We start from the raw sequence: 16136 nt of genomic DNA, 5'->3' as shown, positions 1-16136 counted from the left end.
TATAGTAGTATAAGCTTGCTAGTAGAATTTATCCTACTCTTAAGCCTAATTTTAAAGTTATTATAACTAAGTATATCTTCTGGTTCAAAGATGCTAGATATATAGACCTTATTATTATTACCTGTTATAATCCTTTATTAATAAGTAAGTCTAGTTTTTTAACTGCTCTAATTGTCTAAAGTAGTTTATCTATCTTTCTTCCTATTATTGTAACAGGCTAGGCCTGTCACATGGGATGCTCTCGGCTATGTTCGGCACTGAGTAAGACATCAAGGGATAGGATATCAAGGGATAGGATATCAGGGTCGAAGATAAAAGGGCATGTAGATGTAGCTGAGATGAACAAGAAACCTTCCTTCCTCATCTGAGGATTCTCATTTGAGAAAGGAAGTACGAGTTGCAACATTGCTCCTACCGACCCTTTGCAGCTATTTCCTTAAACCCTTCTGTAAAGCAGAAATTGTTATAATCTGTAAGGGGCTGGCCCCTAGGCTTGTTCAACGTAGAGGTGCCGTCGATTGACTATTCTAAGCTGAAGAAGGAAGAAAGGACTTTACAAGGGTAGGCACCTAACAGCGGTGAAGCAGGCCGGGTTAGGCGGCGTACTGCGGCAGAATAGTGGGTCCAACGGAGCCGGATCTCGGTAACTGCTCCGGCGAAGCCGGAGATATCAATCCGAGCTCTAGCCCGTGACATAAACAGCTGGCTAAAGAGCATATATACTGCTAGTATAAGAAATAGTGGAAATAAGAAGCAATATCTCATTATGCTTAACTAAAGCTTAAAGCTTCTGTTATTTACCCTTTTAAACTAGCTCTACTGCAAGCTATCTTCTATTATCCTTTAGCAGCCTAATTAAACTATAAAGACTTCAAATAATACTAGTAACATTTTAACTATATAGAAGCTCTACTTACCTGCTTTTATAACGAGATAAAAGAAATAAACTACTTAGTTTACTACTAAAAAACCTTAGTAAGAAAGTATTGATAGCTTACTCTCTACTTCTTAAGTCTACTTAAGCCTATAAAACCTATAGAATCTCTTAAGCAGTACTATAAGAGGTTAATCACTGATCTTAAAGGCTTTTAAGCCTTTCTCTGCATAGTAGACTTCTTCCAGAAGATCTGCCCGCAGTACTAAAGACTAGGTCTTAACCTAGGCCCTACTAATAACCCCCTCTTTATAGAGGATTTGACGGTTATAATAGAACTAGGGAACCAGCGGGAACTAGGGACGGATAGAACATATATTAGCTCATAGGCAAGACTTAGAGGACGTTAGGAAGAGGTGTATACTGTAGAGTATATAGCTTGAGCCTGCAGCCCTCCACGCCATGTACCCCTCAGGAGGTCGGCCGCAAGGGCGGCTGCGCCCTTGCTGCCACGGCGTTAAATACAACAACAACAACAATAAGTATGTGCCAAGTATGGCCCCCGTATTCTTGTCGTACGGATCTGATCTCTTATCTTATCATCACGTGACTTGTACCATAGTTCTTTCGTTTCCGAGTGAGCCCCTGTTGTCCCCGTGATCCTGCATACAAATGTCCTGTAGCCGCCAGGTGTGCTGCGGGGCGCACCCTAGTCTTGTTATGTCCAACAACGGGTCGTAACACGTTACTAGTAGCAGACCCTACTCAGGCCCCAACGGGCCGAGTACTCTCCAGTGAGGTAAGCCAGCGGTATAATTAAAATGCTGAGGGGTGAAAGGAGAAGTTGCTTCACCCTGAGTGGAGTACTCAGAACGATTGATTTTCCAAAAGCAAGATATTGAAAAAAAAAGGCAGGCAGTTGAAAGCGGTAGGGGCTGAGGGCTAGGCAGTAGTAGTAATGGTGGTGGTGGTGGCGGGGCTCGCTTAACCATCTGGGTGTGCTGGTATCACCGGTGGGGCTGACTGGTTCAGTGTCTGTGAACTATGTTCCGTAGCCCAAGACCTTCGTCATCTTCTGGAGATGGCAGCATACCTCAACCTCATGAAGCTGGGCGGCCATAGCTAAGTTCTTTGAGGGCTGGAGTAGTAGTCGGGTCGGTGACGACCGGCGAATGCCCGGTGTTGTATGTTTTTGGTTATTGCATACACTTTTGTCAGTGGAGCGCCGCCCTCCCTTCGCGTCTTAAACCCCACAGCTGGAAGAGCTTGCATGAAGGCTGCGACTTGACCCGCTCGCTCAGACAGAGACACTTATAGTTTTGGTGATTGCTGTCCAGTTGTTTTCTTTTCTCTCCCGTGATTGAATGCCACCTGTCGCCAGCTCTTGCAAGACCTCCACGAACGATGGCAGTAGAACTTCGCAAACTCGCTACGCTATCCTCACCTCCCTTTCTACAGGACCCGCCGCTTCCCACGCCGCTCTGTGAATTATGGCGATTGTGCATCGATCACCGGTGGAATCTGGGTAGCCCACGTCCTCGTCAATTACCAATACGTTCACCAGACCACTCCCAGGCCCCTTGTCCGGGAAAGCTTCCTCGTCGAACAGTTTGATCGGTCCCTCAACACGACTCGGCCCTTCTCGCGGACGGTAACAGACTCCATATGCGGAAACACCCAACATAAACAGCCTTTTCTCGGACTCAGGCTTGATCCCATTCCCAACCCATTCATAGCCGCCTTGTTCCCAATAGAGACCACAGTGCTTGTTATCGGAGTCAAAAATGCGGCGCACGCTCTGAGAACCCTGGGTATGAACGTGACCTAGGAGAGTCAGATACTCCTTGTGGGCCGCGATCTTGAAGGCAATAAGGGGAACGACTGGTCCGGTCATCCGCAACACGTTTTCTGGTGCGGGGGGATCCCTTTTTCTGGCTTCTTCGTAGCCTGGCGGTGTGAACCAAAGCCATAACTTCTTCGAATCGGGATCGTGCCATAGCGTCCCAGTCCTCGGCGCGTCTTCTGTCGCCTTCTCTTTCCCTTTCCCTTTCGGCTCCTTTTTGCCCTCATCTCCTTTCTCATCTATCCCAGGATCGCCTTGGGACGTAGATGGAATTAAAATACTGGGCTCGGTGTTGCCAGCCGGAGCAGACTGCTCTAAACCTCCTGGGGGACGTTCTTCTGCTGCCTTGTCTACCGGTGTCGCGGCCTGCATCCCATCTCTCTCCTTTTCGAACTTTTCCAACAAGCTCCCAGCTTCTTCGTATTTATCGGGAAAAACTTCCAAGCTGCCTAGGTGGAAGATTCGGATCAATGGGGCGGACGTTCTGCAATGTCAGTCGTCCACTCAAACAGTCGGTATTCGACGGGGCCATCCCACCCAGCCCACGACCAACTAGGGAATTTCGGGTCTGGATTTCCTGTCGTGAAGTCATTCTGAGTTGGGAACCTGGTGCCTCTCCGCGGTATTCTCGCAGCAGGAGACCAGAGGAGCGCATGGATAAAAATGCCGCTTGGAATGCCATGCAAGGTTGTGCTTTTGATCGATCCCTGGAAGTGCTCCTCGTCGAGAACCGCAAAGATGCCTGCGAAGCCATTCAACACGTCGGGTTTAAAGGTAAATTGCCGTTTGCTGTAGTTGCACACAAGCTCCATGTACGTCTTGAACGCCTTCCAAAGTTTGGGGCCAGTTTCGAGTTCGTGCATCTGGCTCAGATCTGAGATGGGGTTGTCATGATTTGCTTTTCTCAGGAGATGGTCGTCCTTCATTGGGGCGGAGAGAAAATAGGTCTTGTATTCCTCGTTCACGCCGCCCTCGGCCAGTGTACTTTTTCCGCATTGGAAGTACACGGCTTCGGGGGAGAAGTAGATGCATCTTCGCGAGAGGAGTCGTTCTTGCATAATCCACCCTCTAGTGTTCCAATTAGACATCCGTAACGCCAGATAGAAGGGTCGTGGGGTTCTAACGATGTTGACGATCTCCGTGTCTTTTCCTAGTGGGTCATGGTCGAGATCGGAGCTGCCGCGTGTGATGGCAATAGTTTCGATTCGCTGCACACTACGGGTGCCAGGATTGACTCCAGGTAACCCAGCATCTGCGTTGTTTCCTGACAAAGCTACGATCGTCGCAAAAGCTCTCCCATAAATGATGTCCATGTTTGGGATATCTCTCGCTTTACTTGCTGCGTCGTCTTGCACGATACAGATAGCATCAATCCAGAGCAAGCGGATGCCAAGGGAGCCAACCAGTGTCATTGCGTCTCTTATACTCTTTGGAAATGGCACCATAGCTAGGGCCTGGGGGTGTTGTCTCCCTTCGAAGTTTTCTTCCAGCGTCATGCACATATCTACTTGGCCCCAGGTATAACTTAGGGCGAAGTACTTGTCCTTCGATGTGCCGAATACAAGGCATTGCTGAACGACATCGATAAATGTTAGGGGGATCTTGGTCGTTATGCGTTTTCCAGGTCGAGGATGATTGCAAATAGAACCGTGGTTGTGATTACAATCTCTTAGCCATGCCCTGATCAAATCGAGGTTGACTTGCTGCTCTCCTGTGTTGTAAACAGGTCCATGTCTGTCATCCAGCAAGGTTTGGAGCGAGACTGCGGTGTCTGCTTCCCATCCTTGTCGAAGCGCCTGGTGAAAACTGTCCCCCGTGAGCAGTCTCAACTCTCCGGCATGATAGACGCCACATTTGATTCTCAGAACGCTTTCTCCAGTTGAGAGTTTTCCTGAACTCATAGCGATTCCCCTTGCCTCTTCATCCAATTTCTCGAAGTCAGAGTAAAGCTCCCCCTTGTCTGTCGTGATGATTGAAGCCGCCAAGCTGCAAATGGCGCACCCCCCCCTGCAATACAAAATCATTTTCAAATCGCCGAGAATTGGTACCATGCATCTGCCTGCATTGAGTTCAAATCCTTGGCCCGTTGGTTGTAGCGGCTTCGTTAGCTGGCGGCACCAATGACACAGCCTCGGGTTTGGATACCTTCCCTCTAATCGACCCTTTTCCAGGGATGCCGTCTCCATTCGCTCCTCTCTGGCGATGAATTCGGCGGGAGATACTGGCCCGTCTTCGTATTCCAGCACATGTCGAGCTAGATTCCCAAAGTCGAAGGGAATGTGATTGGTCTCAGGATCTATTGCCAACTTGCGCAGACCCAACTCAGTCTTATATTCGGATGGGCGACCGAACAGATTCTCCAGGAATTCTATGTCCCCGATCGCCCTTTCGCTTTTAACTCTCGTTGTTTCGGCTTCGATCTCGTCGTCAGAAAGTATGATATCAGCCTCTGCGGCAGCGGCTAGGACTCCTAATCGTTTTCCGTTTTGCAAATAGATCGTTTCTAGTGCCGAAGGACCGTATTGCTTGCTGTCCAAATCAAAACAGGACAAGAAAGCCCCCATCAACTCTTCCTCGGCCAGTTGACGCATAGGGCTGTTCACTGGTGCGCCTGCCAGATTCTTCAAGCAGCTGGTGAACCTCCACATCCCTTTCTCATGTACTTCTTGTTTTCCGAAGCTCGCCCTTATTTTCGCATTGTAGCCGGCAATCATTGACGCAGTATATTCAGACAAGGAGATTAGATCTTCCACCTGGTTGGAAAAGACGTAACGCTGAGATAGCAGGTGCGTGAAAACAAGCTGTGATCGCTCCTTATCCTGGTATTCTTCCGGCATGCGTGCAAATGCAGCCCGGGACATCTCGATGGCACTGTCGACCGCCTCGATCGATTGCTTCGCAAACGCGCATTGTTGAATCCGTCGAAGGTGTTCCAGGAGATCTTCACCCCGCGAGCTGTGGATGACTGGAGTTGACTCAAATAACAGACAGGAGTACTGGACCACGCTATCCATGTCTTGAAGGCTTTGCGTGTACTCGTGCCTTGTCGGCCTACAAGTTGCTTAAGGAATTCCCTCCATGTGTCGTCTTCCTTGGCACAGCTTTCGAAGCCCATCTTGAAATGGATAAGAGCCTCGTCTAGATCTTCCATTGAGCATGTCTTATCGAACCTTGAAATGGCAATCGCACCAAGCTGGCCGATGGCGGCATTGTGAATCTTCGACCCAGGATCTATTGAAGATAGCAACTCTTGCAGTAGTTGTTGTGCTTCTTCCTCGTCCTCTTGCCCCCCTTGTTTCATGTATCGAATATGGAGTGAGGAAGCAAGGTTACTGAGCGCCAGAAAATATGGTTCGGATCCTTTCGTGGTCTCCCCAAGGATCTCGCGTTTGCAAGCAATGGACTCTTCAATATCTCGCGGCATACCTCTCAGCCTGAACCGGGAAACGAGAACGTACCCCAGATTTGTCAGAATTTCGAGGTAAGTGTCCAGGTCATGCTCACGGAGGCTGGACGACACAGCTAGCTCCCTCGCTTGGCGCCCATAGAATACCGCGAGATTCAATGAGTGTTGGGAATCGGTCTGAAGATACAACTCGAACTTGGCCTTGGAGAGCTCATGAAGGAACTTTGGTCGGTCAGGGGAGTCGTCTGGGATCCGGCGGAGAATGGTGTCCACATGTTGTATCGCGTCGTCTATGGCTTGTTGGTTTGAGAATGCCGTGCCAACTTGAATGCAGAACTTGGCAAGGTCGGCTCTCATTTCTATCTCCTTGTCAACAGGAACGGTACCGCGGGCCAAAGTTTCGGCGAACATTGTCTGTGATCTTGCCAGGCTCGACAGGATCTCCTCGCTTTCCATGGTCTTTGGTGAACCTTCGGGCATTTTTGCGGCAATTGACTGGTAAATTTCAGGCTAGCGCTGGAACAATCCGGTTGTAGAAGAACAGGCCGGGTGCTTTGACGCGCTGGATCCTGAAATATATAAGCTTCTCAGTTGACGACGCTCTACTCCCCGGCACCAGATCCGGCAGGGGTTTTGGGTCGCCTTACCTGGTGTACCTATGTAGGCAGAATAAGGCGACTCACTGCGGACCATAAGGCTACCAATAACAGTTTGTGACGTGTACTGGAGGAGGGGGAGATGCGTCCATCGCGGCGGCGAATCGAGTTCCATTGGTTACAGGACCATTTCCGTAAGGTTGTGCCTGCTTACCAACGCTGACAGATATGGGCTGACATTGCTCTCCCGTCTCCTTGAACCAACTTTCAAGGTGTTGAATGTGTTGTTTTGGAGCGCCAAGTGCTGAATATCATCGTCCGATTATGCGAATCAGCATGCATGTCTGGCGGCGAACTCCCGCAACGAAATTTCCAATGACTGGTTGGTGGTCCTCTCAAAAGATGCTGCAGTCTTTCTGCTGACTCTGCCGATCCTGGGTCGCGCACCATCAACCTACATGAAGTCAGCTCCACTTAAACACTACGCGCAGTGGACGAGAGTTCAATTGAAGCGATCGCGACCCTTCTATTGAGAGATTGAAGTTTCTGTGGCCGAGTGGTAAGTAAGCGCACCCCATCCCTGCGCACCCCCTTTTCATGGCAATACGATGATGGCTTCAATTTCCTTAGAGCGGGAGGGTGAGCCATAGACCCATCTTTGGTGGCTCATTGAACGAATTTAATTACCGGACCCCCTCAACTCACATAGCAAAGCATCGTCTGCAGCGCATTTTACATCAAATAACAAGGGGAAGGCAGCCAGTTCTAGAGTCGTCAATCTCAACGCGCCAATGGACGACATTGTTACATCACGTGGCCGACATGCCGGTCGATGGGTCGCGCAAGCTGGCCATCTTCAGAAACATCCTCAAGGGGGATCAGCTGAACTGCGAACGATCTGACGGCCAAACTGTCTTTGAACTATTCATAAAATATCTCATGAAAAATGAAGTACGTCAACCAACGAACCAGGTCTCCGTAGCTAATATTCTGCGCTTATTGCGGCGCAGAGCACGGTTTACTGAATAGCTGGTAAACTTATCGTATCCATCTGTCGTTGGCTCTCCAACAAGCTCCATCGCCGATGTCGATTATCCAATCCTCCGCCTTTACAGAATCCACATTCTACCTGGATTGCAAAGCTTGGAAAACCTACAAAAGGCTCAACGTTCAACATCAAACCTCCTTAGTTCTGGTCTACGAGGTGACGGCGCAGTTGCTCGGGGCGGGATAAGAAGCCTTTTAGGTGTTTGGCACCTCGTTCTAATAGTGTTAAAAATAGAATGGAAAACAAAGGTGGGTTTTTTTTTTTTTTTTTTTTTTTTTTTTTTTTTTTTTTTAAATAATTTGAGGCAACTGTAGACGGTGTATTAGCATCCAATATATTTATCGCTCAATTAAAGCAAATTTAGTTGCTGGTCTCATTGTATCATCTTTGGCTTTTTCTAGGTGGTTTATTTTAGCAGTCTTACTGCACTATTGCAGCGGTTACTGAAAAGGACCAGGGACTGCTGGCTGACTGGGGGATGTTCCTGAGCAGAGGCGCTACTTCGGGCAGTGTAAACGTCCGGCTAATGCACAGCGACTCAAAACGACTTTCATCATCTCGTAGATTCTTACAACGAAAAAGGTACCAACAACCTTCGCATCCTTGTCGAAACAAGCCCAACCACGAAGACAAAAAGGAATATGCCGCTATCCTCTTGTCGAGCGCTAACATTATTGAACCTATCCACCTGAATCTTCACACCAAGATGGGGCAATCTCGAGGATGGGTATTACAAGAAAATGAAATCTCAAGAAGGCGCATCTTCTTGGCCGAAGAGCCAGTTGCATGGCGGTGTAAGCACTGGGAAAGGAAATCGATCAGATCGATTCAACTTGCGGTAATACCATGGGATCATTGACGGGATGCACATCGGAATAACCGAACGCGAACTAGTATGAGACCCAAATACCTTAGATGTTAAAGGTCCCACTTGCCAGCCTAATCTTACTTGATATACTATTTGTTTCGAGGTCCTTACGTATCGGTAGAAGCACTTGCTAAGTTTTGATCCCGTCATCGCTCAGTTTCCCGAGCGATTCTAATAACGTAAATGCCTAGACTTTTACCACTGATCTTTAGTATCTTTAATGCTCTCAAGCTGAAAAAATGTCGGTCGTAGAGCGAGTAGAGCCTTATTGTGGTAAAGAATACTGGAGCCAGATAAAGATGAGTTCAGGCAGAAGGGTGCAGATAATGTTACACAGCTAGTGGCTGGACACGGTAGTACTAATAAGTTACCAGTGGAATGGAGGGCAATCGGCTGGGACCATTGGTTGACTCTTGTTCGGGCCAGTATGCAGGAGAGTTTCGGGTTTCGGCCGGCAGGTACTGCTACTCAGATGGTTCCTGCTGAATTGGCCGTGACCGTGTTCCCAGCCTATTTGGGGAATTGTGGCCGATGAAACCCGAAGTTTCGGACCTTTGATGGCGCCCGAACGCCGGCTTTGCCTCCCACATCTCGGAACCAACCTACGGCATCCCACGCCTGGAATCCCTCGGAAAGAAATTAGATCTGTGTTCCGAAATTTCAAAATTTCGGCCATGTTAGCGTTAGCGTTAGCGGGTTGTAAAGGCTTTATAAAACGCTGCCTCTATAATCCATGCCGAGGTCGATATGTCTCTAGTGACATCGGCAAACCCCGCCCGGACTCATGATATTTACCGTGATGCTGCTTTGATCATCAAGACACTCATCGACATATCCTGCACGGACTGCACCCTGGGATTTCGAGACGGACCATATGGATGGAAAACCCAACGGTCGACCATGAGGTATCTAGCTCTGCATCCAATAAAGCCTTGGAGCCTGTTCCATTTGAGTTCGAACGATCTGACCTGGGCCATGCCCTGCTGAACTGAGGTCCTTCCCGCCGTGCAGATGATGCGACCTGGCGTTGCAGCCGGCGTAATTTGATTGGCTCAGTGTCGATCTGAACTGCACTCCACAACTATAATATGATGAAGCCGGGGACACCCGCCCCTAGTAGCATGGGGCATGAGGCAGTTGGTGTCCGGGGAAGGCGGCTTTGCTCCAGAGGGCCCGTAAATAACCTTGATCCCCTCCCCGTTCTCATTCTCCACGGCCGAGCCGTAGTGATTGCATTTCGTGCCGTAACCACAGTTGTCATGTCCAACCGGAATGCGAAAAGCAACACTTATTGTGAAATTTGCGATACGTCCTTCAATCGACGCGAGCATTATCAGCGTCATCTACGTACTCACGCCAACGAGAGACCGTTTGCATGCTCTGAGTGCGGACAGAGCTTTGGGAGAGTGTATGTATCGGGCGATTTTCTCAGGCTTTCATGTTTTCTTGCTTCAGAGTGATAGATCAATGACAATTCCCTGACCTCATATCGGCAGAGACTCGCTTTCTCGCCACCACACTACGATCCACCTGGGCGGTGACCGCCAGAATAACAGCGATCGAGACAATCGCCGCGTCTCGCAAGCATGCAAGTCTTGTAATGCGTCAAAGGTTCGCTGCGATGGGCAACTACCATGTGAAAGATGTCGCCGGAGCAAGAACAACTGCTTCTACGAACCTATCGGAAAGAGGCGGGCGTCGGAGGCCCATTCGAACAGACCCGGTTCGAAACAACCACGAATTAACAACGAGGATGACAGCAGCAATAAGTCCAATGGCAACGCCACAAACAACGGGATAGCTGATGACAGACACATTCCACCGTCACCTCCAGTGACTGTTCCCGACGACCGACCATTGGCCAGCAACTACGTCGGAGATGGCCAGTCCACCAGATCAAGGGATCAGCCAGTGATTCTTGAAGAAACAGACGGTAGTCCCAACTTGGATTGCGCCAGTGGAGAAACGAATCTTGTTCAGTACCAAGAGCCCCCCATTCGATTCGATATGCTGCTCGAGGGAACGGGTCTGTTTCTAGACCTAGATACGGCCGACACAGCACCTACGCCCTCGATTATGCTAGGCACCTATGATGAGCCAACCAACTGGCTCGATTACAATCCTGATCTCAACTTCCTTCCCTATATCATGCCAAGCAACCCGTCTGCTCAGATGGCTTTTGACAAACAGATAGAGAGATCGACAGTCGCACCACCTCATATTACAGCCTCTCGGAATCCGCCTCCTTCAGATCAGATGATGGATCAAGGCGCAGTGACGGAGCTATACAGCCGTAGTCACACGCCTGCCATTGATCAAGATGCCGTCGAGCTCAAGCATTATCACCCCGTCTCAATTGAAATGGATGCCCCACTTGTGTTCCCTGACATGACCCAGCTCGGAGCGCAAGATATTGACGAAGAAGACCTTGCCCACGTCGATGAGCTTCCGCAAGAAGCCGTGCAAAGGGTCATCGACTACGCCACAGATATGCAACGAAAACCGAGCTTTCCCCCTTTCATAGAGCTTCGCATTCCTCCCGGGCCGGTACTCAATGCTTGGATGCAGCTCTACTTTGAATTCTTTCATCCTATGTTTCCCATCCTACACAAGCCTTCTTTTACATCAAAAAAGCGCCACTGGTTCCTCATGTTCGCTGTGGCTGCAGTGGGTGCCCAGTTTTCAAACATTCCAGACGCCCGTCGATGTTCGAGGGCGATGCACGAACTGGTCCGTCGGCAGTCAGCTGCTATGGTAAGCTATAAACCCATTGATGCACCTTGTGAATTCAGAGATTCTGAATTTCAGCAGTGCGAGAGAGAGAACTATATGAGTCGTGAGCTGTGGATGCTTCAGACCATTGTCCTCAACCGTGTGGGTTTGATGTACGACGGCGACAGACGGTCTTTGGAGGTTGCAGAGATCACGCAAGCGCTGCCAATCACCCTAGCAAGACGGAAGGGGTTCTTCAATAACTTGTTGCCAATGCAAAAATTTTCTCAGCTCCAATTGCCACTCACGCATAAATGGCAGATATGGGTCTTAGATGAGGAACGAAGACGGCTAGGATTCTCGGTCTGGGTTGGTAGCACCTCACATGCCGATTACCTGCACGTCGACGAGACTGACACGTAGTTTACTCAGCTTTTAGATGCTGCATTCGCTTCTGATTTCGAACTCAGTCGATTGGTGAGGGTATCGGAACTACAAATTCCCTTGCCGCAGCCCGATGATCGTTGGGCGGCTGCCAACGCACAAAGTTGGGCTGGGTTTTCCAACGTTCTGGGTAATTTTTTCTTCGATTAGAAAATATTCAACTGTTCAAAAAGCTAATTTTTAATCTCAGAGTACAACGGCTCACATGGAGTGTTTACCATTGATCAGGTCGTGACGAATAACTGCTGGAAGTCTGCCTGGACAAAAACGAATACAATCGGCAAACAAGTCATCCTTCAACGACTGACGGACATCATATGCAGTCCGGATGCACCCACTGACACATCTTGCGCAGTCGAGGTGTTGAACGATCTGCTTAATATGATTGAGAGCGAGCAAACTGCCCAAGCCGTCGATGAGCTCAAATCCGCCACTACTCACCAATTAATTGCCTTGACCGGGCTGATGTTTTACAACACCCCAACCTCCAAGCTGCTTCCAACCGTTGTCAAGTCTATCTATGGAAAGTTCAAAGACGAGGAGTGGACGCAAGCAGCTCAGCTATGGGGAGAATCAGGGAGACAAGCTAGGTTGGCGTGCTATTTCGCCGCACGAATTATACATGTAACGCGGTCGAGCCACTGTCCGCACTTCGGAGCACCAGTATCGCTGCTGAGCGCTGTTTTCATTCTTTGGATCTACTCCAAGCTCGCTCAGAGATGCCCCGGTGGGCTGCTTCTCTTAGCGTCGGGCCCAATCGTGGTGCTCGGCCCGAAGGCGCGACGGGATATGCCTGACACCAGCTGGGTTGAGAACGGATGGAGTCAGATCAAAATGCCTGGTATTGGTAATTTGTGTAGTGTTCAAGGCCGAAGGAAGTTTCTGGACGAGGCCATCCTATCCATGAGGGCTCTCAAAGGGTGGGGCATTAGTGCGACATACTCTCAGCTACTCACACGTCTGCGGGCAAGTGAGCCATCTTCATAATGAGAGAGGATGTGAGTTGGCCTTTCCGTCACTCATGATGTGTCAGGATTTCTGGAAGTGGGAGGAAAGTGGAGAAATCAAAATAGTTACAGGAAATTTTCTATATGTAGTGTTTTGCTTTGCACACATATGTTGCAATGGCGTAACCAGCATGACTCCGCCGGTATCACGGACCTTGATAACGTTGTGGCTAAGAATTGTAGAAATATTTACAACGGTGATAGGGGCTGTCTGACAGACGTCTATCTCGTTCTAGTAGAAGCCATACTATCTTTCGGAGTTGATTACAGGCAGCAAAAGCCAGCTGTTGTCCCCTCCAGTATGAACAGTGTTTATGCCAGTGAATGTCTTCTCGTCACGGTCTTTGGCGTGGCCGTGGGAAAAGCTTCCAACGCCCTGAGTATCGTGGCCAGCAATCTCCAAAACAAGTGTTTCCCCAGGCTCCAGGACAACATTGGTGGGCCAGACCTCAACATCAACAGCGTACTTTTCATTCTCCTTCACAGGCTGGACATCTGTGCTGTGATAGTTCCGATGAGGCATAAAGTCTCGATGAAAATGATGACTTGTGTCTACCAGCCGTTGTGAAACTCGCAACCAACCCTTGACTATGGGCACAGGGTCGCCCATGGTTCCGGTGTAGAAGACTTCTTGACCATTGACGTTGATCTTTCGAAGAGTAACGAAGAGGTCAATATCTGTAGGCGGGCTATCCCTGGCTGTCTTTCGAGAAGCGGATACAGTGAGGTGGGTAACTATGTGACCAGTGATTTCCAAGGGTGCGGGTGTTTTGTATCGAAAGGAGATAGGATCACTTAAACGCATTGGTCAATATTCCTGGAAAACTGTGGTTGAAGTCAATACTCACCCATTCATTGCATCGTACGACACAGATGTAGTGGTCTCCGAAGGATGGATCGCTAGTTTCTCATCTGCGGCCAGGAAGAACCGTTGATACTGGGTCCCAGGCAGAGGCCAGTCATTCTCATGTCTCTTTGGAAATTTGCGCTCTCGTTCGGGGTCGTCTACCCCGGCCTCGCCTTGTCGTAAACAGAGTTGAACTCTGGGCTGACCCCCAGTCTTCCAACCATCTGCATCGTTATCCTTTAAGAAGGCATTGAAAAAGGACAGCTGAATCGCAGCGGATTCAGGATAGTAGAACGGGAGATCATGTCTTCCCACAATGAAATGGAGAAACTTATACTTGGAGCTAGCACGCATCCAGCCCAAGACATTTCCTCGCAAGTGCAGGAGTATACCACCCTCATCACAGGGTCAGCATTCTCCATGTAGACGTAGTTAGGACCGATTCGGGAATACACTTACCCAGTTTGCGACGCTCAGCAAGGGCGTTTCGATGGCTTCCACATCAAAATCCCGAGTCCGATAGTATTCTTCGTCCCGAAATCTGTGCGCTGCGGTATCGACTGTCTGGTCTCGTCTGTTCTGTCGAAGGGTGTGTTCATCCAAGTCACCGTCGACGGTGTCGTCACCCCAATTTCGGGCGGCGCGGCCGGGCTTCCCGTACTGATTCGGCGAAACGCCATTTTCCCACCAGAATTCTGTTTGCGGTCATCTTTATTGGCAAATAATTCAATCGTTATGACGACAGAGCCAGACTCACTAATGAACTTGTCCGATAGGATGCCGCCGTGTCGCACTCTATCGCGATAGTAGTCGCTCATTCCTTCCCATGGGACCATGGCGGCCAGCCCCTTTGGCTTCCGCGCTGCCACTCGCCATTGTGTGCCAGCGTAGTAGCTAATCCCGAGGAGGCCGACTTTACCAGAAGACCACTCTTGTTCAGAGCACCACTCGACCACGTCAAAAAACGCCTCGCTAGTACCGCGCGACATGGTGTCTAGGAGTCCAGGGCTTTGACCAGCGCCAAGCTCGTCGGCTCTAACCACGATGTATCCTTTGCCTGTCCAGAAGCCTGGGTCCGGAGTCTCCCATGACGCGTGGTGAGATTTCATTTCGGGATTCAACTGATTCCAGCTCTTCTTGTGGAATACGCTGTATGGGACGTCTTTACCATCTTTTCCCCAGGTTAGTGCCTGAAACTCCCTCGAAGATCGTGGATTGTTCACGAATGCTTACATGGTCCATATGTCGCAATCACTGGGTATCTCTCAGGACCAAAGGGCGCAGCGTCCTTGGGCAGATAGACGTTGCATCTCAAAAAACCCTTTTGGTAGGTTCGCAGTGGCAAGTCTACATTTTTCATGAAGACGTAGGGCAAACTGTCTTTGTCGACCTCAAGGTACTTGTTTTCCGCCATTTTGTTTGTAGTTTGGACTTAGCTTATGGATGAAGATACTGTGAGTTTGGCAGAATTTCTACGTCGTTGGGTGCTATGTCTACCATTCAATAGACAGACTGGATCTTGTCGTGATTTAGATCCCATGGCATTGTTGTGGTGAGAATATCACCGTCACCCAGAGCTTAGACTCTTGATTCCAAATGCCTTGACCTGCTTTGGTACGCTGTCGGGCCAGGTGGGGTTCAAGGTCTGGCTCGTGTTCGGCTTCTCCACCACAGCTGTCGGTCGGCTCGGGACCACACCAAAGCAAACTTCAGCCCCTGCGGTAAGTCTCGTCGAAGCGATTCGCAATGCCAAGGAATAGAGCACTAGAATTCGACGTAAAAAATTTCCTCTTTTTCGTATCTAGGTCGGTGGTTTCTCTTTCAAACTTTGACACGGTCGCTACTTAGCCAGATACCAATCCTCAACGGCGAAATGGCGACTGTCATAGCAACTACCATAAACTCCTCGCGAGCTGAAGAGCTTAGACTTGATTCAGAGACCACGAGGCTCCTCTCTGACTACGAAATCCATCGTTCGATTGCTTCGCCAGGCAACGACCCCGACGAAGATTCTTCTCTAGTCACAGTTGCTGGCGGTGTCCGGCGGGAGCGCCAGCCGGACGATTTTGACCCCACGCTGGCTTCACATCCGCCAGTACCTTATCCAGTGTCAACCCCTGACTGGTGGGATCGTAGCTATCGACGCGTTCCTGATTTTCGTCCAATAAACAGAGAACTCGACTTGAGTGATCGGCAACAAGGAGCAGTTTTCGCTTTTGTCGGTGCAATCATGGTGGGAGGATGCTGGTTCCAGTCGGTGAGTCAATGTTTGGTGCTTCATTATCCATACCTCAGCGTACGATAAAATCCAAAAAGCTAACAGAATTGCAAGGGGTGGTCCTATGTCTGGCGGAATACTGCGGGCAGGATTACCGATATTGGTAAATCAAGAGTAGGGGGAGAGTGGTAGATCAACTTCTTCTTATATTCGCACATCACAGTCGACTGTTTATGGAGCCCACATGTCTGGAATTCTTAGGGCTAGCTCGCA

General features: G+C 49.4%; 4 protein-coding genes across 4 annotated transcripts; 2 read left to right on the top strand and 2 right to left on the bottom strand.

Annotated features, from left to right (window-relative positions):
• Positions 1-2303: 2303 nt before the first annotated feature.
• CGGC5_v016751 (uncharacterized protein) lies at positions 2304-6603 on the bottom strand (the record flags this gene model as incomplete). The annotated part of the gene is made up of 4 exons (XM_032037358.1): positions 2304-3201; positions 3255-4523; positions 4863-5768; positions 5888-6603. The coding sequence occupies 4 exons, from the start codon at positions 6601-6603 to the stop codon at positions 2304-2306; spliced, it is 3789 nt and encodes a 1262-aa protein (XP_031883785.1).
• A 4039-nt stretch (positions 6604-10642) lies between these two features.
• On the top strand, positions 10643-11770 carry CGGC5_v016750 (uncharacterized protein; the record flags this gene model as incomplete). Its single annotated transcript, XM_032037357.2, has 2 exons — positions 10643-11389; positions 11447-11770. 2 exons carry the CDS (start codon positions 10643-10645, stop codon positions 11768-11770), a joined length of 1071 nt encoding a protein of 356 aa, XP_031883784.2.
• A 1275-nt stretch (positions 11771-13045) lies between these two features.
• On the bottom strand, positions 13046-15059 carry cocE-5 (Cocaine esterase; the record flags this gene model as incomplete). The annotated part of the gene is made up of 5 exons (XM_066153566.1): positions 13046-13592; positions 13647-14041; positions 14105-14340; positions 14403-14816; positions 14879-15059. 5 exons carry the CDS (start codon positions 15057-15059, stop codon positions 13046-13048), a joined length of 1773 nt encoding a protein of 590 aa, XP_066006891.1.
• Positions 15060-15084: 25 nt separating this feature from the next.
• Positions 15085-16055, top strand: CGGC5_v016748 (uncharacterized protein; the record flags this gene model as incomplete). The annotated part of the gene is made up of 4 exons (XM_066153565.1): positions 15085-15099; positions 15320-15366; positions 15494-15902; positions 15978-16055. The coding sequence occupies 4 exons, from the start codon at positions 15085-15087 to the stop codon at positions 16053-16055; spliced, it is 549 nt and encodes a 182-aa protein (XP_066006835.1).
• Positions 16056-16136: the final 81 nt, after the last annotated feature.

This window comes from Colletotrichum fructicola (assembly GCF_000319635.2).
Source record: "Colletotrichum fructicola Nara gc5 chromosome Unknown KSG_Nara_v1_contig11, whole genome shotgun sequence".
NCBI lineage: Eukaryota > Fungi > Ascomycota > Sordariomycetes > Glomerellales > Glomerellaceae > Colletotrichum > Colletotrichum fructicola.
Note: the sequence above shows the minus strand (reverse complement) of the source record. Positions and strands in the feature narration are given on the sequence as shown.